General features: G+C 38.2%; 1 protein-coding gene across 4 annotated transcripts in view; it reads right to left on the reverse strand.

The window, feature by feature from the left end:
- The window catches only part of TAPT1 (transmembrane anterior posterior transformation 1), a 111,043-nt gene that overhangs the window by 47,332 nt on the left and 38,199 nt on the right, over nucleotides 1-25,512 (reverse strand). For 2 of the 4 annotated variants that reach the window (XM_030565501.1, XM_030565503.1), the window contains exons 4-8: nucleotides 25,204-25,227; nucleotides 9,347-9,509; nucleotides 3,543-3,678; nucleotides 385-482; nucleotides 23-92 (exon numbers count right to left, since the gene is read on the reverse strand). In XM_030565501.1, coding sequence (XP_030421361.1) covers nucleotides 23-92; nucleotides 385-482; nucleotides 3,543-3,678; nucleotides 9,347-9,509; nucleotides 25,204-25,227 — 491 coding nt within the window. The remainder of the gene's footprint in view (nucleotides 1-22; nucleotides 93-384; nucleotides 483-3,542; nucleotides 3,679-9,346; nucleotides 9,510-25,203; nucleotides 25,228-25,512) is intronic. The other 2 variants (XM_030565502.1, XM_030565505.1) reach the window with 1 other exon arrangement.

The raw sequence follows: 25,512 nt of genomic DNA on the forward strand, positions 1-25,512 counted from the left end.
TGACCTATGTAAATATACATACCACTGTTTGACATTTGAAAAAGATTGTTCTTCTCAAATTTCTTGAAAACACTTCCTTTTATTTCAACGAACTGTAATTTTAAACACAAACAGCTTCATTACAGATTATCCATGTGCTATGGAAGTTAAATTTTTTTTTTAACTGAAAATCAAAGAATCAAACACTTAAAATTATTCAGATGCTATGTTTAGGATAACTTAGGGTATATATAAAAATTATGAAGTTATACTACTCTCTAAGCATTACAAATTTGTCCTGTGGAACAATGATGCTAAAATGCACTGTGTCACTTGTTCATCTCTTTCATTTACGCGCATTTGCTTATTACTCTGAGGAAAAAATCAAATTTACTTCATACTTACATTATTAGACATCATGATGGTAAGCAGTGACTTGTTGTGGGAGTTGAAGGCTACATTAAGTGTTGTTGCTTGGACCATTATAAGAATAGCATGCAAGACTGAAAATAGCAGTGTTAAAGAAAATGACATTTGAAAAGAACATTTCTATACTGTATTATATTAGCATCATCCAAAACTGAAAAAAATTCAGACAAAGATCTTATTTTGTCCTCAAAATTAATAGAAAATAAAAAATATTTCATGCATCATTGAAAAATTAATTAGTGGAGTAGATTAGTAGTTATATAGTACTTGCGGAGGTAAAATTCTCATTGACTTCAATGGGGCCAGGATTTCATCAGTGTGTTGATATGCTTTTTACATGAGCACTGTAACAAGATTTTAAGTTACAGCAATTTCTTATACTCAAACCTGTGAGTTTCAGAACTGCTTATATTTCCACAACATGCTTGTAATATACCACACCGTTTTACAACATTAATCACATAGTATTAAGTTAAGGCACTGAAGTCCTCTACTAGGCAGCTCATTCGACTCTGATAGAAACAGCATTCTTTTGCAGGTCATGTTCCAGGTTGCATCAAGGTTTCCTGTTTTGAAAGAGCCCAATGTCATCACGTAAGAGAAATGTTAATATAGGGTGAAAGTACTTGAGATGATGGAGTCTGAGTGTATAACAACTGCATTGCACACTGTATCTGGCATGTAGTAATTCTGGATCTATCATTACTGCTGCTGGTTTCTGTACCTCTTGTTGATCTAAGTTAGGGACACCACATCTTGTCAGTCCCAGAGAAAAAATGTCACCAGAAGAGCTGCCACAAAAGCAGGCCAGTGAAATAGCAGAAGCAGTAAGAAATTTAAGTCTAATAATAAATAAAGCAATGAGGAAAAATAAGCAGGAGAGGGCTCCCTCTAACTTTCATATGCCTCCTTTCCTTCCCAAGAAACATTCCAGGAAAAGCTCTCTAAGTATAAGAATAGTTAAGCACTTGAATAGGCTTCCAAGGTTGGTTGGGGAACCTCCAGAGGTTTTTAAGAACAGGTTAGAACAAACACCTGTCAGGGACAGTCTGGGTATATGTGGTCCTGCCTCCGTGCAGAGGAATGGACTAGAAGACTTCTCGAGGTCCCTTCCAGCCCTTCATTTCTATGGCTCTATGATTCTTTCCTCTCTGGAAGTTGAGTAAGAGACTGAAATGGGCCCATAGAATTCAATAGGGAAAAATGCAGGGCTAAGTGGCAGACAACACTGCACTTAATTATTTTTGAAGAAACAAACATCTATTGGACTCTTCTCCCAATTCACCCTATATCAACAAACGAAAGTCTAGGAACCCATCTGCATGGAATAAGAAAATCTTCTGCCTTGATTTATTTAACATGACTGTCATGGTACAATTCCCCACTCTGAACCTTAGCGTCCAAAAGATGGGGTACCAGCATGAATTCCTCTAAGCTCAATTACCAGCTTAGAACCTGTAGCGCTGCCACCAACCAGGAATTCCAGTGCCTGGTACACTCTGGTCCCCACAAAACCTTGCCCGGGGACCCCCAAGACTCAGACTCTCTGCATCTTAACACAAGGAAAGTAAACCCTTTCCCTCACCATTGCCTCTCCCAGGCTTCCCCTCCCTGGGTTACCCTGGAAGATCACTGTGTGATTCAAACTCCTTGAATCACAAAACAGAGAGGACAATTCACCTTCCTCCCTCCTTCTCTTTCCCCCTCCCAGACTCTTCCTGAGAGAGAAAGTAATCCTGACACAGAGAGAAATTAGCCTCTCTCCCACTTTCCTCCTTTCTCCCCACCAATTCCCTGTTGGATCCAGACCCAGTACCCTGGGGTCTCACACCAGAATAAAAAAAACAATCAGGTTCTTAAACAAGAAAAGCTTTTAATTAAAGAAAGAAAAAACAGTAAAAATTATCTTTGTAAATTAAAAAAAAATGAAATAGGTACAGGGTCTTTCAGCTATAGACACTGGGAACACCCTCCTAGCCTAAGTATACAAGTACAAATTAAAATCTTTTCAGCAAAATACCAATTTGAACTCCTTTCAGCCAAATACACATTTGAACTTCTTCCAACCAAATACACACTTGCAAATAAAGAAAACAACCATAAGCCTAACTCACTAGTCTGAATTTATAAGAGCCTGTATTGGAGAGATTGGAGAGAAACCTGGTTGCACGTCTGATCCCTCTGAGCCCCCAGAGTGAACAACAACCAAAACTAACAGCACAGCACAAAAACTTCCCTCCCTCAAGATTTGAAAGTATCCTGTCTCCTGATCAGTCCTCTGGTCAGGTGACAGCCAGGCTTACTGAACTTGTTAACCCTTTATAGTTAAAGAGATATAAAGTACTTCTGTGCTATTAACTTTTCTTACCTGTTTATGACAATGACAAAGAAATAAGAACCACTTCCATTCTTTATTGACATTAGAAGACACTACCATAAAGAATATACGAATTTCTGCCTTATAAAAAGTTTCTTGCTTTTATAACCCAATTTGAAAGTCAGGAAGATGGACAGACAAGCTTCTCTGAAGGGCACCTCAAGCCAACCTCCTCAGTTAAAGAACAACAATGTTGCATGGCTGCATGGGGCAACATCACGAGTAATGCAATATATGAATGTATTTAATCTAGTGACAAAAATAGAAAAAAAACCCTAGAGCTGGAGGAGGGAAGCAAAAATAATTATTAGAGTTATATTTTTTTCAAACAAATATTTTCAAATTAGGAGGGCAATTATGCTGTACCGAAGCTAGTAAAATTGCTGTTTTAAAAACCTCTTGTGAGAAAATACTTAAATGTAAGCACAATCAATGTTCATTCAGAGTCCATTTGCTCCACTTTTGGTGTTAGCAAGATCATCAATTGCTGCACGAGAAATACAACCCTTAACTCACATCTTGGCAGGTTAAAAGTATTTCAATTCACTTTTAAAAAATGAAGTACTGTAAATCTTATTCTGAAAATGAATGTGAATATGTAATTTCAGGCAAGCCCAGAAACATATTCAAATAATTTTACACAATTCTGTTTTTAAATTATTCTTACTTTAATTTACTGAGAAATTCTTTAACCTAATATACAACAAGCTAAAGAAAATTGTTGCAATTAATTCTGACAAAAAGCAAGGAAGGATACAGACATACAGCACTGCCATGAAAAAGTGAGGAATCACACCTATATGAGCTCTTTTTCTCTCCTTAGGTTCGGTAGCTGTCCAATAAAGGGCATCCAAAATATCTTGCCCAAAAGAGGAAAACAGGCGATCGGCCACCTAAAGAGAGAGACCTTTTAATATTTTAAAACATTGCTTCTCCTATTAAAATAAGTCATTTTCATACATTGCAATAGTTAAAGCTCAACCCACAAAAAGGGCCTTAGAGCTCAATTTTTTTTTCATATGATTTTCCTTTTTTGGACACATCATTCCACTGCGAAGTTTTCCCAGTGCTATGTTACAGTTGCCTTGTTCACATTCCTAAATGGTCTACTCTTCCCTAACCTCACCATCTCTTTCAGCAGGACTTACTCTGGCACTGGACATCTACTTGATAAGTGCAAAGCAATGCACATTGGAAAAAACAATCTCAACTATAAATACAAAATGATGGGGTCTAAATTAGCTGTTACCACTCAGGAAAGATCTTGGAGACATCATGGCAGTCAAAAAAGCAGAACATTAGGAACCATTAGGAAAGGGAAACATCAAACAGAAAATATCATAATGCCACTATATAAATCCATGATACACCCATGCCTTGAATATTGCATGCAGTTCTGATTGCCTCATCTCTAAAAGATAGATCAGAATTGGAAAAGTTACAGAGAAAGGCAACAAAAATTATTAGGGAGTATGGAACAACTGCCATACAAGGAGAGATTAAAAAGACTGGGAACATTCAGTTTAGAAAAGACATGACTAAGGGGGGATATGATAGGGGTCTGTAAAATCATGAATGGTGTGGAGAAAGAGAATAAGGAAGTATTATTTACCCTTTCACATAACACAAGAATCAGTGGTTACCCAATGAAATTAATACACAGCATGTTTAAAACAAAAAGAAGTACTTCTCCACACAATGCACAGTCAACCCCTGGAACATGTTGCCACAGAATGTTGTGAAGGCCAAACATATAACTGGATCAAAAATAATTAGGTAAGTTCATAGAGGATAGCTCCATCAATGGCTATTAGCCAAGGTGGTCAGAGATGCAACCCCATGCTCTGGATGTCCCTAAACCTCCAATTGCCAGAAGCTGAGACTGGACAACCAGGGATGGATGATCGACATCCCTGTTCTTTTCATCCCCTCTAGCATCTTGCTCTGGCCACTGTCAGAAGATAGGATACTGGGCTAGATGGACCTGACCCAGTATGGCCATTCTTATGTACTTATGGACATGAAATCCTGGGCCTGGCAAAAACTGCAGCTATGGCAGCTTGTGGTTAGTGGCAGACTGCAGTTCAAACTTCTTTCACAAATCAACATGTTCACTATCATGCCACAAAGTCAGCCTGCATCTCATTTTTTCCAAATATTTTAAAAGAATGAAGGAAAAGGTAATGATAAACAGCGAAGTGTCAAGATGGGGGAAGAGGGAGGAGATGTCTAGTGGGGGGTATGGCAAAGATTGGCATTTGGTCTGTTCATATAACACCTTCACTAATGCCCTGGAGCACAGAATGACTGGCACAAATTCAGATAACATTTAAAGGAATTACAAATACCAAAGAGGACAGAAAAATGATACAAAGGGATCTAGAGGGATTAGAAAAATGGGCAGAACATAACATGAGAGCAGATTTGGAAAACTGCAGACATCTGAGGAAATGCAATCTGAAATATATATGCAATGGGGGAGGAAGAACCCAGAAAGCAATAATTCTGATAGGAATGCAGTAATAATCACGTGTAGCAAATTACACAAGTTTGCTATTCAATACAGCAGCAAGAAAGGTCCAGATAATTAAATTTAGTTCTCAGCAACTGGAGATATTGCCAAATTGAAAGCAGTTCAGAAGAGAATTGATGGAATCTCTTCCTCCAGCACATACATACAAGTCTGGAATATTTAAAATTAAAATGAACAAAGCACTGGAGGATGTACTTTAGAGAACAATTCTATATTCATAGAGCATGTTTGGCTGAATTAATAAGTATTTTCCATCTCTTACGAGGCTGACCCAAGTAAACAGATCAATATGACAACACTAATATATTACCATTCCTTATTAAACTGTAAGATTGTGATATAAAAAACACTGTCATAAAAGGTATTAAGATTAATGCTTCACTCAGCTGTTCTTTTGTAAACTAAAAATGACAACTTTAGACAAGTAAAGGCTATAAGCAGTAATATCAGAGTAGAACAGAAGATATACAAGCAAGTACTGCCACAATTAACTAAAAGGTTTTTCATAGAACAACGTAAAGTCAGCCAGGGCTCAATGCTTTTTTTTTTTTAAGCTGTTATTACTCAATTTTTAAAAAGTTATTGAAGAGCAACGTCTGACGGAAATTAGAAAAGTTCAACAAACTCTCAAGCTAACACTCATTATTTAGTACCACTAAAAAAACTTAAAGGTGAAGATTTGACCAAAACAGCAAATGGCAGTTATATGCTGAATGTCCCAAAGAAGACACTTAAGAGTAGCATTTAGTTATTAACTGCCTACCCTCACCGCATTATGACAACAGAATCTCCTACTCTGAGTTATTTCAAATTTAGCAGCTTGAAATTTTGAATTAGAAAAAGAATTAGATTAATTCAAAAGGATATTTACAATGGCACTGTTTTCGGCTTTTTACTTTTCTCAGTGAAGGTGGTCAACAACCCCTTGCTCCAGCTCCATGTGATGCCTCATCATGCCCTTTGGTGAAGTGGCACCCACTATAGAATACTTAAGGAGTCAGGTAAGTTTGGTTTTGCGCACAATATTGCGGGGGGTTTAAAAGGTGTCTTTTCTTTTAACATTTAAATATCTTTATCTCTTAGGGTATAAAACAAGGAAACACCACGCAATATTGTGGGTTTTTTTAAAGTGGACTTACCTAAACCCTATATGCCGGCTCCAGGCTCCAGTAGAGTTCCATGGTGAATGTTGTGTCACCAGCATAACACACGCTGGGGCTTCATAAGGAGCAGGAGCCGGTGGGTCTGAATCTAAAAAAAGAAAAGCGTCATTTTAAGCCAACTGGGCTGAACGCACCCCTTAGTCTGGTTATTGGGGTGGCATTCAGCACATTATTTGGAAGTTTTTTATTTCTATCAAATCCATTTGTAGGACAATTTTCTCTGACCCAGAGATAGCCGAAAACATCATTGTAAACATCTTTGTCAGTCTAATCATTTCTCCAAATTAAAATTTCAAAATGAGAAATTTGAGTTAAGTATATTTTGATACAAATGTAAGTCTGGTTATTGCCTTTTAAAAAAAATAATTAAGAAGTGTCTATTCCTATACAGGCAACTTGAAAGGTGTACTACTAGTGGCAGATCTGTGTTTGGGTAAAATGGAAACATGCTCCCAGCAAGTATGCTGAGTGGGACCTAGGACCCTCTGTTTCCTTCTGTGATTTAGGCTTGTAAAAAGAAATCATTTTTCCTGCTCTGCTAGGCATGAAGTTATTCATAGCAGATCAAAGAAATCCAATACACTTTCTAGTTGGATCCTTCTCCTCTGAAATTAAAGGGAGTTTACTTTGCTAACCACAGTAGCTATGAGCAGTATCAGAACACAGAATTCAGATCAGCAGAAACTATTTCCTTGCTCTCGAGCAGGGAAGTGCACTATTGGTTCTGCTTGGATTCAGGTAAAGCCACACAAACTCTCCCTCTGTTAACTCAGTGAGGGGATGACATACTCCTTCTGTTTCTCTGAGCAAAATACGGAAGTCTCCTTTTACAATTTGTAATAAGTAGGCCATCACTGTTTTGAAACAGTTAAACTGAAATGAACTGAACTATTTTGAGCATTAATAAGTTGCACCATACTTGGATTTACTTACTAAATCATGATCACTCATACTGCCAGAGATTAAGAAACTGTATGTGGATGAATGTCTCCCTAGAATGTCACAGTCCACATGATCTCAGAGTGCTGAATTTTGCATTTTGATTTCCAGATTATTTAAAAGTAGTAATTAAAAAAAATTATTTGCAAGGCAAGAAAGCCTTAACAACTAAACATCCAAGGTAACTCACACAGATTGCTTATTTCAGGAAGTGTATTAATATTGTGGTTATAAAATGTGCTTCTTATTCATTATTTTCAAACAGCAGTAGGGAATAACTCATGTCTAGAACCAAAATCTCTAGATTTTGGACAAACCGCGTCCCGATCTCAATAATCCTCAAAGGTTTGTTAGACATCTGTATCATACTAATTATTCAAGGACTATTAGGAACACTACAGTATCCTGGCAGAACAAGAGAAGCTGTAGTATCCCCTTAAACACGTTATGCCACTTACATGCTACAGATATGCAGATCTGGAGTCAGACTCAAGCCTTATCCAACTACTTTTTCTTAAATGTTATTTACTATTGTTCACTACATTTTAGTGATAAGAAAATCACAGTTGTAAAAGCACAGTTGTCCAAAAGCTTTATATTAATAATGAATAATACAAAAACAGATTGTGACAGGGTGCCTGCTCCACACTGGGCTCTAAGGGGTTAACAGAGCGCAAGAAGGCTGTGCAAGAGGCAGCCAATTAGAGAAAGGTTGAAAGGAGCAGCCAATCAGGGCCAAGCAGGCCCATATAAAAAGGGAGCTGCAGGGCAGAGGAGGGCAGTTCTCTGCTGGGAGCCCAGAGAGGAAGGACTGTGCCTACGGAGGACTGAGAGAACTGCCATCACCCAGGATAGAGCAGTGCTGCGAGCAGGGACCGGGGGGAGCGAGAGAGAGCTTCTGGCTGACTGCTGGGGTTTGCAGGCAGAGTCCCTGAGGCAAGGGCAAAGAGGCTGCTGGGGCCATGAGGAGGTGGCCAGACAATACAGTGCAGTAGCCACTAATGGAAGTGGCTCAATAGGAGACTGCAGGCCCCTCAGGGGGTAGCAAGGTGTGTGGCACTGCCAGAGGGCTGAGTGACTGAAGAGGATGCCACAGTCTTTGGAGTAACATGGATCCTAGAGTAGGAGTGACGGTGGTGAGACACTACCTGAAGAGGGCACAGAGCTAACTCCCAAGACAGCCAGCAGCTGGTGCCACAGTGGTGCATAAACCCCGTTACACAAATACTTTGAGTTTTTCCAGGATTTCCCTTTATTCTACCTCATAAACGTTCTCTCCCTCTGCTTCCCTCCCCTGTTTCTCTAACACTCCTCTAAACTCATGGCAGAAACTCTATCCATGCACTCAGACTTTTCTCTGATGGTATGGATTGGGAGAGGTTGAAAGAATCGATTTCGGTTTTTGTAGACAAGCCTAAGCATACTAAAAGGCACATTTTTAAAAAGAAAAATTAAATAGATAAATTTAATCTACCTTTTGCCTTTTCTTTTTTCTTCCATAGGATTTTGCCACTAGTGGGCAAAACCTTCTCAGAAGCTCTTCCTATTCCAAATAATTTTTTCAAACTATCAGTCTCTGACTCTTGCATTTCAAGGTTCAGTCTCTTCTCTGTTTTCTATTTCTCACTTTCTCTCTTCCTCAATTTTTATTTAACTTAATTAACTCTGACTGCATTACAGGAAACAGATTTATGAAAGAGTATGTATAACAAAGATCTTGCGCCCTGTTTTATGGAAGCATCTCTTATAGATATTTTCATGTCCACGTCTATTTTACTATATGTTAAAGTCCACCTTGAGGTTTAACGTCTTTCTACTACTATATTAGAGAGATGTACAAAGTACCAAAGTCATAACAATATGTTATATTAGATATCCTGAAAGAAAGCATACTTTGACATTTCTTTTTGATGCCAATGCCCTTACCTCCAGCATGTTGTAGATGATGTAGAGTTTTATGACAGACTGTCCTCTTATCAGATGGTACATCATAGAGTAGTCAACATAGTGCATCATGAAGTAGCAGATGACCAATATAACTCCTTTGAAAATGTCACATACCTGAGCAGGTTGTAGCAAACGTCTATCGCTGAAATATAAAGCATAAAATAATTCTACTATATGTTATACAGCCACAAAACACAAATGCCACTAGTTGATATGCACTGTTGGCTAAGAATACATAGTATTTGAAACGGGGCTAAAAATCCAAGAAGCAGTGAACTAGGAAAAAATTATACAAAATTACAGCTCAGTCTTGAATAGGATTGCTTCTCTGCTAGCTGTCAAGACTCCAGGCATTCAGATAAAATCTCATTTGTCCCCAACCTTGACAAGAGCCTTGTGCACATAGGCATATTTGCTTTTACTTAACCCTTCATTCTGGGCCATTTTACATATCAGTTTAATCTTTTCCCTTACAAAAGTAGCCATGCTTGCTTCACTCTTTGAGAAGGAAATGAAGCAGCGTTCTCTGAGACTGCAGTACAAAGAATGAGATGCTGAGGGATGGAGCACAAACCCCTAATATACTATTCAATATCTCTTTTTAGTACACCTCTACCCTGCTGTAACGTGGTTGTGGGGAGCCAAAAATCCCTACTGTATTATATCTGAAACCCCGTTATATCGCGTTAGGGGCAGCAGGGCTCCAGCTGTGACTTAAAGAGCTCCAGGCTACAGCTGCTGCGGGGAGCCCCAGGCCCTTTAAATCGCCAGCAAGCCCTGCTGCCACAGCCCCGGGGTAGCAGTGGCGGGACTCCAGTGGTGATTTAAAGAGCTCTCGATTCCGGCCACTGTGGGGAGCCCAGGCCCTTTAAATCGCTGGTGAGCCCTGCTGCTGCAGTCCCGAGGTAGGAGCGGCAGGGCTCTGCGTGATTTAAAGGGCCCGAGGATCCCCACAGCAGCCGGAGCCCTGGACCCTTTAAAGCACTGCCGGAGCCATGCTGCTACCGCGTTATACGCGGACCTGTGTTATATCGAGTCGCATTATAGCGGGGTAGAGGTGTACTAAGATTCTGCGGATTTCTCAAAAGCACACAGCCTGAAATGTGCAAGTCCCAAGGTAGCTCCCAAACACGTGTAGCCATGTAAAAGTACACAGCATAACACTTTCCACGCATGTTCTTCTGCCTTAGTTGTATGGCTACCAACCATTCAATGTACTTTAACTAAAACCATACAAAGCATGCCAACTTGTCCCAAGACACACACACTTCATATTTAGCATGATGAAATTCCAAGGAAGATACTTACCTATGAATGCTTATAAACAACTACTTAGCACTAATCAGATGCTGAACACTTGAAATTCTTACAGATTGGGTCAAAGCACCATAGCGCCAAATATCAAAAAAGCACACGGAAAACTAATGTGAAGTAAGCCTCAAAACATTCTTGTGAGGTACCGTACATAATCATGTCTACATTTGAATTAAAACATGTTTATTAACAAATTAAAGCTTTAGTACATACAAGGACACTACAGTTAACTTTGACCAGTTAAAATGACTATTATTATGACTGTATTCTTGTTTACACTAGAACTTTCTGATGCATTCACAAGTGTTAAAACATGATCATTAATTCTGGTGTAGATCAGCCCAGAAAGATAATGCATCTTTGCTCCAGCTGGAGAAGACGTGAAACTGCCTGGAAGCTGGACACAGAGTATGTTCCTTTATCTTCAGGGTTGTCTACATTTGGACATTTTCGGGAATAGTTATTTTGGTCTAAGCCCCTGTGTGAATACTCATTCTGGAATAAGTGAATTAAAAAGGCACTCATATACGAGAATTAGTGTGTAAACGGGGGATTATACCAAAATAACTACTCTGGAATACTTATTCTGGAACAGCTATTTCAGTACATTTGCAAGTGTGAACAAGCCCTTATTTTCTACCAGCCTAAATTAAAATTAAAAAATTACTGGCAAGAAAGAAACTGCCTGGACAGATACATATACATAATGAAATCACTCTATGTAGAAATTATAAAATATGCCAGAGATGCTATGAGTGATACATTTAAAGGAAGAGCCATAATCAGATTTAACTGGTACCTTATCAGAACGTAAAATGTAGACAAAATTTTAGTACATTCCCAAAGCAAAACTTGTGGTATAAAAATACAATGAATATGTTGGGTTAAGCGTACATAAATTATGTAAGGTATACAGTTCCATTGCAGCAGATTACTTTACTTATTTGCAGTACTATTGTAAGCCACATTGGTCCCAGGATATGAGACACACAAGGCAGGTGAGGTAAAAGCTTTCACAGTTGGTCCAATAAAAGATAATACCCCTAACCTACCTTGTCTCTGATTACTTTACTTAACAGAAGTAGGCATATTCTACATTCTCCTTGGACTGACAAAATCAGAAGCCCATCTACTCATTGCAGTGTTTTACACACACTCCACACAATTGTTTAATGATTCCAACTCATTATTTACTTATTTATTTAGAATCTTGAATTACAGACAGCCTAAAAAAGCCTCATTTTTTCATTACTATACCCTTGTTTTTCCTCCTTCCCTCTCTCCTGCTATTGTTAATTGGCCACTCATTTATTATGTCTTGAATTAGTCTGTAAACTCTTAGGAGTTTGGACAATGTCATTTTATGTGCTTGTACAAATCTAGCACAAGAAGATTCCAATCATGATTTGTGCTTTTGGTTGCTCCTGTAATATAAATTAGACAGTGTTAACAGTAGGCATCATTTCAATTTTAAGGCACGATACATTCTTTTCAACTAAACACTGCATCGTACGACTGTAGCATAATATAATGCAGGTTCTACATAAAAGCTCATTTCTTGCAAAAAACACATGGCTGATAGTGTTTGAACCAAGTGTTTATATGGATTCACACTCTTGAGGAGAGTGTCATATTTGTCCCAAGCAACTGCATGTACCTATGTTGCAGTGTTTAATGTCCATTTTGCTTCTGTCTTCACTAAAAAGGGAAAGGGTTACCAGATATTCAACACAATTTAATATTAAACACAAGGGGAAGGAGCATAAGCCAAAATAGGGAAAGTACAGGTTCAAGAATATTTAGATAAATTAGATGTATTCAAACTGGCAGGGCCCATCCTAAGGTACTTAAGGAACTAGCTGAAGCAATCTTGGAACTGTTAGTATTATCTTCAAGAACACCAGGAAGACAGGTGAGGTGCCAGAATACTGAAGAATGGCAAACATACTACCTATCTTTAAAAAGGATAACAAAGAGGACCCAGGGAATTACAGACCAGTCAGCCTAACATCGAAACCCGGAAAGATACTGGAAAAAATTAAACAATTTGCCAGTACCTAGAGGATTATAGGGTTATAAGTAATAGCCAGAATAGATTTGTCAAGAACAAATCATGCCAAGCCAACCTAATTTCCTTCACTGACAGAGTTACTGGTCTAGTAGATGGGGAAGAAGGGGGAAGCAGTAGATATGATATATCTTGATTTTAGTGAGGACTCTGACATAGTCCTACATGACATTCTCATAAGCAAACTAGGGAAATGTGGTCTAGATGAAATTACTCTGAGGTGAATGCACAATTAGTTGAAAGACAGTACTCAAAGAATAGTTATCAATGGTTTGTTGTTAAACTAGAAGGGCATATTTAGTGGGGTTCTGCAGGGGTTATCTTGGGTCTGATATTATTCAATATTTTCCATTCATGTCTTGGATAATGGAGTTTATAAAATTTGTGGATGACAAGAAGCTGGGAGAGGTTGCAAGCACTTTGGAGGACAAGACTAGAATTTAAAATGACCTTGACAAACTGGAGAATTTGTCTAAATTCAACAAGATGAAATTCAATAAAGAAAAGTGCAAAGTACTTATAGACTCATAGACTCATAGACTCTAGGACTGGAAGGGACCTCGAGAGGTCATCGAGTCCAGTCCCCTGCCCTCATGGCAGGACCAAATACTGTCTAGACCATCCCCGATAGACATTTATCTAACCTACTCTTAAATATCTCCAGCGATGGAGATTCCACAACTTCCCTAGGCAATCTATTCCAGTGTTTGACTACCCTGACAGTTAGGAACTTTTTCCTAATGTCCAGCCTAAATCTCCCTTGCTGCAGTTTAAGCCCATTGCTTCTTGTTCTATCATTGGAGGCTAAGGTGAACAAGTTTTCTCCCTCCTCCTGATGACACCCTTTTAGATACCTGAAAACTGCTATCATGTCCCCTCTCAGTCTTCTCTTTTCCAAACTAAACAAACCCAATTCCTTCAGCCTTCCTTCATAGGTCATGTTCTCAAGACCTTTAATCATTCTCGTTGCTCTTCTCTGGACCCTCTCCAATTTCTCCACATCTTTCTTGAAATGCGGTGCCCAGAACTGGACACAATACTCCAGTTGAGGCCTAACCAGCGCAGAGTAAAGCGGAAGAATGACTTCTCGTGTCTTGTTTACAACACACCTGTTAATGCATCCCAGAATCACGTTTGCTTTTTTTGCAACAGTATCACACTGTTCACTCATATTAAGCTTGTGGTCCACTATGACCCCTAGATCTCTTTCTGCCATACTCCTTCCTAGACAGTCTCTTCCCATTCTGTATGTGTGAAACTGATTGTTCCTTCCTAAGTGGAGCACTTTGCATTTATCTTTATTGAACTTCATCCTGTTTACCTCAGACCATTTCTCCAATTTGTCCAGATCGTTTTGAATTTTGACCCTTTCCTCCAGAGCAGTTGCAATCCCTCCCAGTTTGGTATCGTCCGCAAACTTAATAAGCGTACTTTCTATGCCAACATCTAAATCGTTGATGAATCGTTCCTTGTTACTTCACGTAACAAGGAAAATCGCAAATGCATAACTATAAAATGCAGAGTAACTGGCTAGATGGTTGTACTGCTCAAAAGGCTCTGGGGGCTATCGTGCATCACAAATTGAATATGCGTCAACAACGTGATGCAGTTGCAACAAAGGCTAATATTCTGGGGTGCATTTAACAGGAGTGTCATATGTAAGACATGGGAGGTAATTGTCCCGCTCTATTCAGAATGGGTGAGGCCTCAGCTGGAGTACTGTGTCCAATTCTGGGCACAACACTTTCAGAAAAATGTGGGCAAATTGGAGAGCTCAGGGAAGAGCAACAAAAATGATAAATGGTTTAGAAAACCTGACCTATAAGGAAAAGTTATAACTATTGAGTATGTTTAGTCTTGAAAAAAGAAGACTTAGGTGGGAGCTAATAGTCTTTATAACAGCCCTTAACATTTTGGAAGAGGATGGTAAACAAGGGTTCTCTATGTCCTCTGGAGACAGGACAAGAAATGGATTTAATATTCAGCAAGGGAGATTTACATTGGCCATTGGGAAAAGCTAACATAAGGATAGTTAAGCACTGGAATAGGCTTCCAAGGGAGGTTGTGGAAGCCCCATCATTGGAGGTTTTTAAGAACAGGTTAGACACAGCTGTCAGGAATAGTCTAGGTTTACTTTGTTCTGGCTCAGCACAGAGGGCTGGCCTTGATGACTTTGAGATCCTTGCCAGCCCTACATTTCTATTTTACGATTCCTAGTTCAAAATGTCACAGCACAATTATCGTCTAGCACATTTAATCATCCAGGTAAGGAAGGTGAGTGTCAAGAGCTATTGTGTATTTAATATGGGATAGGAGAAATGTATTATCCATGCAATTAACTGCTTCAGTGTAAGACCTTCCACAGGGTAACCTGGGGGACAAACTGCCATCTTAACCTACCCATCAATATAAATTTCACATATCTCCTACGTTCATTTATTCAATACACTTGCTTCTATTTTTGTCACCACTGTAAAACAGTCATTTTCCCCAGAAATTTAGCATCATGCTCAAATTGAGACTCACGTTTAAACGTGTGATTAATATGGTATAATTTCTGTAATATCCTGGACAAACCGTACTGAATTAAACTTGATTCAAGAAGGTTTAATTTAAGAGTTCACTGAATTGAAAATGCAAATGTTTATGTATTATCATGGGACCGTATGCAATTTATCTAGGGGGGAGACATGACTATTGTAAACCCTGGGAAGTGTTATGAGTTTCAAAAGGACTATTTGAACAATGTACAGTATCCTAGACACAAGACTGTGACCTTTTGAAACTTAACCCTGAAGAGGGGACCATTGTCTGGTTTATCACCTATTCACAGTCTCTGCAGATCAAAGACTTAATCTGTATAAAGGAGCAACTTTCATACTCATGGATGTTCTTGTTCTGAGCAAAAGATGTTATGAACTTGTAACCACAGTGTGGGATCTGAAGGTCTAATCCCCTGCCAGAGCCCCTGTTGGGCTTAAGGGTGATCTCTGGTAAAAACTTACTAGCATTCAGGTCCTTTTATTGTTTTTAATATGTTTTCCCTGTAATGTTTCCACTTTAAGAATAAATGTGTTTGCTTAGAAAAAGCTGTGTGGTTAACTGTGGGCAATTATGCTGTTCATAGCTTCTGAGGAGAATGCAAAGCATGCCTGTTTACGCAGTCTGATTTGCTAAGGAATTCACAGTATAAACAGGCAGAAAATATCCTGGTCAGGAGGGAGAGAGACATGTCCCTCCATCCAAGAGAGGTGACAGCTGGGGAGCCAGAGGCTTAAGGGTAGCCCATGCTGGCCCACGGAGGGGGGAAGAAAGGAGATACAGGTTCAGTTGCCCTAAACCGTGACAGAAAGGTGCTTTCAGACCTTTTTAATATTGAGCATGCAATGGGTTTTGAGAACTAAAATGTGGAGTGGCAAGCTAACAACATACATCCACAGAATTGCACCGATTCAACGAAAGTGGTTTGAAATCACATCTTCAGTTAATCTAGTGCAACTGTGTGTACCCAGAACTTGGCCAATCACAGGTGAAGGACGAAATAGAGGGCAGCAAATTGGAGGAAAGAAGAGTTTATATACATGGCTGGTTTTTCTCCCGAGAAAGAAAAAGAATGACCAATGTACTACAACAGCACCATTTACTCCTGAGGAAAAGGAACTTGACAACAGTCCTATGTCTAAAGCAGGTGCTAAAAGTGAGCAGGGAATAGCAGCTTCCTATACTGGTCTGCTGAACCCCTACGTCAAGGCGGTCCCAAAAATAGAAGTAGCCATACAAGTAGAATAGAGGTGAATTAAGTGGATATCACAGCTACTAGCTAAGTAAGCGGCGTAGTAGGTTTTCTCTAGATTTTCCTGGGAAAAGATTGGGGGGTTTAGCAGAGGAAAGTGATATTTTGAAATTATTAGAAAGATTCCTGCCTATCCATTACCAGTTCCCCGATCCCCTCGAGAGGTATGGGGTGGGATTTTTTAAATTGACAATTGAACGTTGATTGTATATGTGTGTAGTTTCATAGCTTCTCTAGTCACCAATATGGTCATGATAGGATGCTTATGAGCAAAAGGTGGCCACAATTATTACCATTACAATCTTGGAGAGCAAATTTTAAACTAAGACAGTTTTTTTCCTTGAACAGTGTGTCCATCCTTGGTATATTCTTCAGTGCTGGGAAAGGCGAACAGCAGCCACATAAACAGAAAGCCTACTGTGGAAACATATCCTCAAAATGCATCTATAACCAAGCATGCATGTTTGTTGCTGTGTGCAATCCAAGCTCATCTAAAAGAAAGTTATGTCTGGTACATGCTAGCTCCGGTAGGGTAATATCCAAACAGCCTGCTGTCCAAGATGTTTCCTATAACCTCTTACTGGATTCCAGAAGTACGTGGTTTTTGTGAATCAATTACATTTCTATAATATGCTGGCAATATAGGTAAACTTGGTTTAAGTCATAACTACTGTACCTCCATTCACAAATCTACAGAATTCTTTGAGGAGGTCAACAAGCATGTGGACAATGGTGAATAACTATATCCACTGGATATAGTGTATTTAGATTTTCAGAAAGCCTTTGACAAGGTCCTTCACCAAAGGCTCTTAAGCAGAGTAAACTCTCATGGCATAAGAGGGAAGCTCCTCTCATGGATCAGTAACTGGTTAAGAGATAGGAAACAAAGGGTAGGAATAAATGGTCAGTTTTCAGAATGGAGAGCAGTAAATAGTGGTGTCACCCAGGGGTCTGTATTGGGACCAGTCCTATTCAATATAGTCATAAATGATCTGGAAAAGAGGAACAAACACTGAGGTGGCAAAATTTGAAAATGATACAAAGCTACTCAAGATAGTTAAATTCAAAACCGACTGCAAAGAGTCGCAAAGAGACCTCACAAAACTGGCTGACTAGGCAACTAATTAGCACATAAAATTCAATGATAAATGTGAAGTAATGCATACTGGAAAATACAATCTCAACTATACATATAAAACGATGGTGTCTAAATTAGCTGTTACCACTCAAGAAAGAGATCTTGGAGTCACTGCAGGTAGTTCTCTGAAAACATCCACTCAATGTGCAGCGGCAGTCAAAAAAGTGAACAGAATGTTGGGAATAATTAAGAAAGGGATAGATAGACTCATAGACTCTACGACTGGAAGGGAACTCGAGAGATCATCGAGTCCAGTCCCCTGCCCTCATGGCAGGACCAAATACTGTCTAGACCATCCCTAATAGACATTTATCTAACCTACTCTTAAATATCTCCAGAGATGGAGATTCCACAACTTCCCTAGGCAATTTATTCCAGTGTTTAACTACCCTGACAGTTAGGAACTTTTTCCTAATGTCCAACCTAAATCTCCCTTGCTGCAGTTTAAGCCCATTGATTCTTGTTCTACCACTGGAGGCTAAGGTGAACACAATATGATAATTAGACAGAAAATATCATATTGCCTCTATAGAACTCTGTGGTGTGCCCACATCTTGTGGTGACCCCATCTCAAAAAAGATACATTGGAATTGAAAAAGTTTCAGAAAAGGGCAACAAAAATGATTAGGGGTATGGAACAGCGGCCATATGAGGAAAGGTTAAGAAGACTGGGACTTTTCAGCTTGGAAAAGACACGACTGGGGGAGGAGGGGGGAGGTTTTATAGAGGTCTATAAAATCATGACTGGTATGGAGAAAGTAAATAAAGAAGTGTTATTTACTCCATCTCATAAACACAAGAACTAGGGGTCATCAAATGAAATTAATAGGCAGCAGGTTTAAAACAAACAAAAGAAAATATTCCTTCACACAGCCAACCTGTAGAGCTCCTTGCCAGATGTTGTTGTGAAGGCCAAGACTATAACAGGGTTAAAAAAAGAACGAGATAAATTCATGGAGGATAAGTCCATCGATGGCTATTAGCCAGGTTATCAGGGATTGTATCCCTAGCCTTGGTTTTGCCAGAAGCTGGAAATGGGCAACAGGATGGATCGCTTGATGATTACCTGTTCTATTCATTCCCTCTGAAGCACCTAGCATTGGCTATTGTTGGAAGACAGGATACTGGTCGAGATGGACAACTGGTCTGACCCAGTATGGCCATTCTTATGTTCTCACAAGTCAGTAATGCATGAACTGTGTGCTCGTGGCTGTCCTTCAAGTGATCTTTATTCCAGCGGAAAGACTGTAAAATTCTTGCCTTTTCCTCTACTTGCTCTTCCTACTGTTTAGTGTATTATAACACAATTATTTCAAGGCTTCATAACCGATTTGATTATCCTAAACTTGTACTACTTATACTTAACCTTAATTATAGACAGGACTAATTAGTAACAAAGCTTTAATTCAAATTGATTAAAAACTGTAACTAATTCCCTTCAATGAAGAGAAGAGCAATTTGTTTTCTCCATAATCCACTGCACAGAAGTTTCAATTTACCTTATTATTGTTTATGAGCGATAGTATGTTAGTGTCCACAAACTGTAACACTTTTTGCATTTGCAAAAAAGTCTTACAACTTTATGTTCCACTGAGTTTGTATCAAGCTCCCTGGCACAGCCCCACCTTCCCAAATAGCAACTATTCGGGGGGGGGGGAGATAATGAGAAAGAGCTTTTTATCTCTGGGCCACATGTTGCAAGCTGGACAACCGAAAAGATACACATCAGAAAGACCAGCTGATTGCATTTGTCAGCAAAAGAGGATAATCTTGGGGCATTCACCAGCTCACTCTCCATTGAACATCCATAGATATTGGTATAGACCAAAGAACTCAATCTCTCTCAGGGCTCTAGTGAGGCAGCAAAGCTGTAAGTGAGGCTACTCTCTTAAGAGCACACAAGAGGCCAACCTTCATTTGGGGTTTTTGTCCTATCAAACTATTTTGTTCATCACTTTGTTATGGTACTTAAAAAAATATAGCGGTGCCAGAGATGTATAGTGGCAATATATCAAAGTCTAGGAAGTGTTACCGTGATGTTAATGTCACATCAATTAAATATATCTTTCCAGTTGTCAGAATGTAAAGTTTATTTTAACCTCAAATTTATTTTGCTTTAAATATGAGCTAATGGGAAAAAATAATCAACTTTTAAAAATGATTATATTTCTGACATATGAAAAGGCACTTTTAAAGACCTACATGAGTACCTGCTTCCTGGCCCTCAGTTAAACATCCCTGACTATTGCAATATAATGCAAAACTATAGAAAATGAACAATGTTTGACCAATGAAAAGGAACTAATGGGGGAAATTTCTTTGCTTCAGAATTTTTTTTTTAATTCCATTTTTGAAACAATCATAACCCAATGATTTGACCATGTGCAAGTTTTATACACATGCTATTCTAAACAAATTTCTTACGTGTATCTCATACAGTAGGAAGGAGTTCTGTCTCCATCTATTGTTTGGGAGAAACAAAGCCCAAGTGTCTAAACTTGTGCAAAAAATCAGAAACACACAAATACTATTATGAAGAAAACAATTATAAATGCTCATACGTTAGGAGTATTTCAACTGCAGAGAATATTTGTTTCGACAGTATTTGTACTGTACATTATTCTAGGAGAAGAAAATAGCTTCAGGCTCATATCGCACTGCCATCTGTCCTTGCCAAACCCTTCTTTTTTTCTAACAGCTGTACCATTAAAGTTATTTAACAATTGGTAGAGCATGAGTAAAATGAACCACAATAAAATCCTGGTTTACTGTTATCCAGAATAACTAACCCACAAGTCAATTAAATGTACAAAGCTGATGAGATTCTGGCATCCAAAACCTGTAATCTGGCTAGTGCATTTTTAGCTATCTTTATCCCACATACAAAGGATCCATAATATAATGATATAATAAACTTATTCACAATTTTACTCAGTGCAGCCAATATTTTGAAGAGAAGCCAGGCTACTGATTATTACCAAATTTATCCCAAGAAGAATCTGACAGCATTTCTTCAATGGGCCCACCACAAAAAACCCCAAAAGCCAATCTAAAAACAAGAATGCAACAAAGACACTTAAGAATAAACATGAAGGCCTTCTGTTGTTGTGTTTTAAGCATCAGCTCACAAAAGACAGCAGATTTCTTATATACAGTTTGTTTGTTTGTTTGTTTGTTTGTAAGTAAAGGGCCATCTGGATAAAATATCCTTGGCCTATGTGGCTCTTACACAGTAGAGGTGGTAACTGATTGCAAAACAGAAAGGACAGAAGCACAAAAAATATCCATCTTCTCTCTTTAATTCTAATGTCATAGTACATTTACTTTGTATTGCATTAAATTGCAACATCTAGGTACTTCTCTACAGTTTTTAGATTATAAATTAAAGATGCATCATGACTATACAAATAGATGACAAAAACACAAACAGCCATATCTGATCCAGTCAAACTGTCCGTCTAGTCCAGCATCTTGTTGTCTCAAATACTGATTAATGCTTCAGAGGATAAACCCTCACAGTGGAAAAATATTCAGTAATATGCTCAGGTGGGAAGTTTCTTTCCAATACTAGGCAGCAAATGATTGGTTTTTATTCCACAAAGTTTATTACTTTTCTAAATTCTTATCTAATTTAAGTGTAATAGTCTTATATAAATGTAATCCTTTTTTAATCTAAGTCTATCTTTTGGTTCAATATTCTTTGGCAGTGAGTTATGAATTATGCAACAACTGATTATCAATTTTAAAATCTGTTGCCTTTTAATGTCATTACTGTATATAATTTTATCATGCTGTTGCATATGTGAAAGAGGGTAAAAAATAAGCACCCAATTTATTCTCTGTATAGCCCTGTTTGTGACAAACAGTTAAACTGTCCCCAAAACATCATGCCCGCTAATAATTATGTTTTGAGATCTATGAGTTTGTCATTCTGACATTATACAGGGATAATTATGTATTGTATATACTGATTTTGTATAGGGCTATTTTTTTTTTAAATCAGAATGTTGTGAACTACCAAGTCTAATGCCTTACAAAAGTTTAAGTATACAGTACCAACACAATTACCTTTATTAACAAAAGTTATAATCACATCCAAGAATCAGACAAGTTAAACTATGTCAAATGGCACATTACTGTCCCTTGATTTTTTTTTTTAAAAGGAAAGGTTGTTTTGAGACGCAATAATTTTCCCAGGATCAATGTAAAATCCATCAGCCCATAATTACTAGTTCATCCCACTTGTCTTTTTTAAAGATGAGAACAACATAGCAGTCCTTCCCTATTTTTAAAGATTTACAAAAGATCAGCAGCTGTCTAGAGTGCATCTCAGACAACCCTTAAAACTTTAAGTGCATGTAATCTAGACTTGCTGATTTTAAAATATTTAGCTTTAGCAGATTCTGTTTAACATACTCCTTAGTTGCTATTATGATAGAAAGTACACCTCTACCCTGATATAACGTGACCCAATATAACACGAATTCAAATATAACACGGTAAAGCAGTGCTCCGGGGGGGGGGGGAGGAGGGGCGGGACTGCGCACTCTGGCGGATCAAAGCAAGTTCGATATAACATGGTTTCACCTATAATGCAGTAAGATTTTTTGGCTCCCGAGGACAGCGTTATATCAGGGCAGAGGTGTATATAAATCATTCTACTACTAGACAGGTGTAATTTGTGAAGTCGTGTCGGTAAAAATGCCACAAATGGCTGAAAACAAACTGAATGGTAACAGACCACAAATCTCAGTGGTGACTGAACCTGGTGATATTCTAAACAAAAACAGCTCTCAATCATGTTTGTAGCTGTTGTCATAACTTTATAATAACCTCAAACATCAGTCTGAAGCCTAGACTGTTGAGTCATTGTGTGTACTGGTTGTGTTCATTTATGAATGGGTGGCACTGTGCGGATCTGTATGGGTGGTAAATGAGGGGTATGTGCTGCAGTGAAAGGTTTATGTTTCAGGTTACCGCATATGCTGGTTGTGTTGTGTGAATGGTTGTGTGGATTTGTGTCTGGGGCATTGTGCTGGGAGATTTGTGATGATTTGTGCAGGTGGTGCGCTGCAGTGAGGAGCTCTGTGTGTCGGGGGTTACTGTGCAAACTGATGATGTTGTGTTGGGCTGGGAGAGTTGTGTTGATTTATATGGGTGGTGAACGAGGGGTGTGTGCTGCAGTGAGAGGCTATGTGTATTTGGGGTTACTGAGTACGCTGGTTGTCTTGTGCAGATTTGTGCAACTGAGCCAAGTAATCCATCACCCTATACAGTCTCCTTCATACAAACAATGAAATTGTTGCATGCAAATTAGCTGTAGAGTAAGGTGGTGATTGGCTGGGTTACCTCTGAAATCACAGTAGTCTAGGACCCTTGCCACTGCTTAGATACATGCCTTACTATAGCTGCACATGGAAGTAATTCATATCATAAAAATGGCTGAGAACTTAAAAAGTGGATGGTGACAGACCACTAAACTCAGTAATGATTCAACCTAGTGATATTCTGAACAAAAAGAGTTCTAAACCACATTTGTAACTGCTTCCAGTGCTTCACACTGACCCATCAATCATTTTAGGGTTCAGAGCTACAGTCCTGGAACCTTATATAGATAATACAAACCCAGGTTCCTCCAAATACAGACAAATATTACTGAATATTTTCTCATTAGTAGAAAAGGTGGGGCTAAAGTTGAGTCACTTGGATCCCAGACTAGTATACCATCCCCATAAGGACGTTTTGACCAGTAGCAATATTTGTTTTGCCTATGTCTCCTCCAGAAATTTCCTTGTGTGGCTGCTTCGAAAGACAAGAGGTTCAGGTATAGTCAGAATGTTCAAACACTTAGTTTTCAGTCAATGATAATTCAGTCAACTCTGGGTGGCTACTCCACAGTGAAAGGAAAAAGCACCTCTCTGACTTCATGGCTACCAACTGATCCCCTGCCAAATTTTGAATTACTGTTCCAGAGAGCTGAGGCACTCGAGCCATTCCAAAAGACTCAGACTCTTTTTAATAAATACTGGCAAAACTATTTATTTTTCACTAACCTTGTTACTGAAAAACAGTTGAACCATTTTTGCTCAAACTTTCAAAAACAAAACAATCTGAAGCAGACACTAAGAATGGAATATTTCAACCAAAGCAGTTAAAAATTGACAAAGTTATAAGCAACTGAAGAGAGGCTGTAATAAGAGACGTGTTAGACAACCTTATTATTGGTATTCCTACAGTCCTCACATCACAGCTGCTGTAGGCGAGACTGCTAGTGTGCAGCAACCACAGTCTTTCATGCTGATCAATAAATCTCTTCTTGTTTACTTGTACTCCCTGTCTGTTGATATTCATCTCTGTCTCTTGTTCTATACTTAGATGATAAGCTCCTTGGAGAAGGGACTGATTTTTTGTTCTGTTTTTGTATATTGGGGATTGGTCCTGCTCTGAGCAGGGGGTTGGACTAGATGACCTCTTGAGGTTCCTTCCAATCCTGATATTCTGTGATTCTAGGTATAGCATCTAGCACAATAGGGCTCGTGGTGCTATTGTTATACAAATAAATACACAGTAATACACACTACAGATTATACAAAAATATAAGATAAAAATATGTAGTTGTTAATGAACACATTATCTTATTAATACTATCTTAGATTAAGCCAGATTTTGTTAATAAATCTAATTTACTTAATTATATAGAGTACTTATTGCATTTCACTGAGCTTATATAATGCAACAGGATAGTTAGTTGTATTGTCTGGTTCATGCATTAAAAACACTTAAAGATCCGGTCGCAAAACTAAGTGAATTTTTCAGTCCAAACAAAAATCCTTTTTCATTTGAATTTTTAAAGATATTGATTACAACTTTTCCATTAAATATTAAGCATTATACATTTAAAAAGAAATCATCACTAAGTTTTGGGCCTCAGTGTATTGACCACATCTCTCTTTAAAGTCAAAGAACATTCAATTTAAACACAACTACTGCTAACAGATTAAAATCTGTTTTTGTTTCTCTTTTTTATAACTACTAACTACTAACGATATTTACATGAAAACCAGATTGTTAAACTTTTAGCTCCTTAATACATATTTTTCCTCAACTGAAGTCTTAATCCTTCACTTGTAGCATCACAATTATATCAAAATTACTGCACTAGAGGATTATGACTTTAAATGAGGCACCAATAGGAATGAGCAGGCTACTATGCTTTTATTTTTCATAAAAATCTCTTTACTAATTAAAATGTCAGGGAAAATAAAACCAAAATGAGTTTGCTATAAGCATGCCTGTATATAGACTGAAATCAGTGTCAGTTTTTGTTTTGGAAAAGGTGTGTGCATGCGCACTTCTCAACTGGCTTCTAATATTAGGGTATTGCTCATACACCTCCATTTGAAATATAGGACAAAATGAGGATAAGTTTATCAGTATTAAATGGCACTTCACTTTTCAAACACAAAAACTACATGCAAACAACACAGCACAAGACCATGCTAAGAATGTAATATAAAACCAACCTGATTCCTAGGCCCTGAGGAGAGCTGTCTCAGAATAAATGAAAATAAGATTTCATGTAAGAACAAAAAAAATAAAAATCACTTAATACATTTACTTTTTAAATAACAAGCAGCAGTAATATTAAGTCAACAAATGAAGAACCTAGCACAATTTTAAGTGTCTATTTTATTTTGCAAATAAGTCTAAAAAGTTTTCACAATATCGATAACTTTCTTTCTGAAAAACAAAGCCATCAGCTTAGTCTTTTATACCTGGTGAAATGCAGATATATTTTCAAAAATCCAGAGACTAAAACTGGTCTTGTGGTC

The sequence above is a fragment of the Gopherus evgoodei genome, chromosome 5, assembly GCF_007399415.2.
Source record: "Gopherus evgoodei ecotype Sinaloan lineage chromosome 5, rGopEvg1_v1.p, whole genome shotgun sequence".
In the NCBI taxonomy this organism is placed as follows: domain Eukaryota; kingdom Metazoa; phylum Chordata; order Testudines; family Testudinidae; genus Gopherus; species Gopherus evgoodei.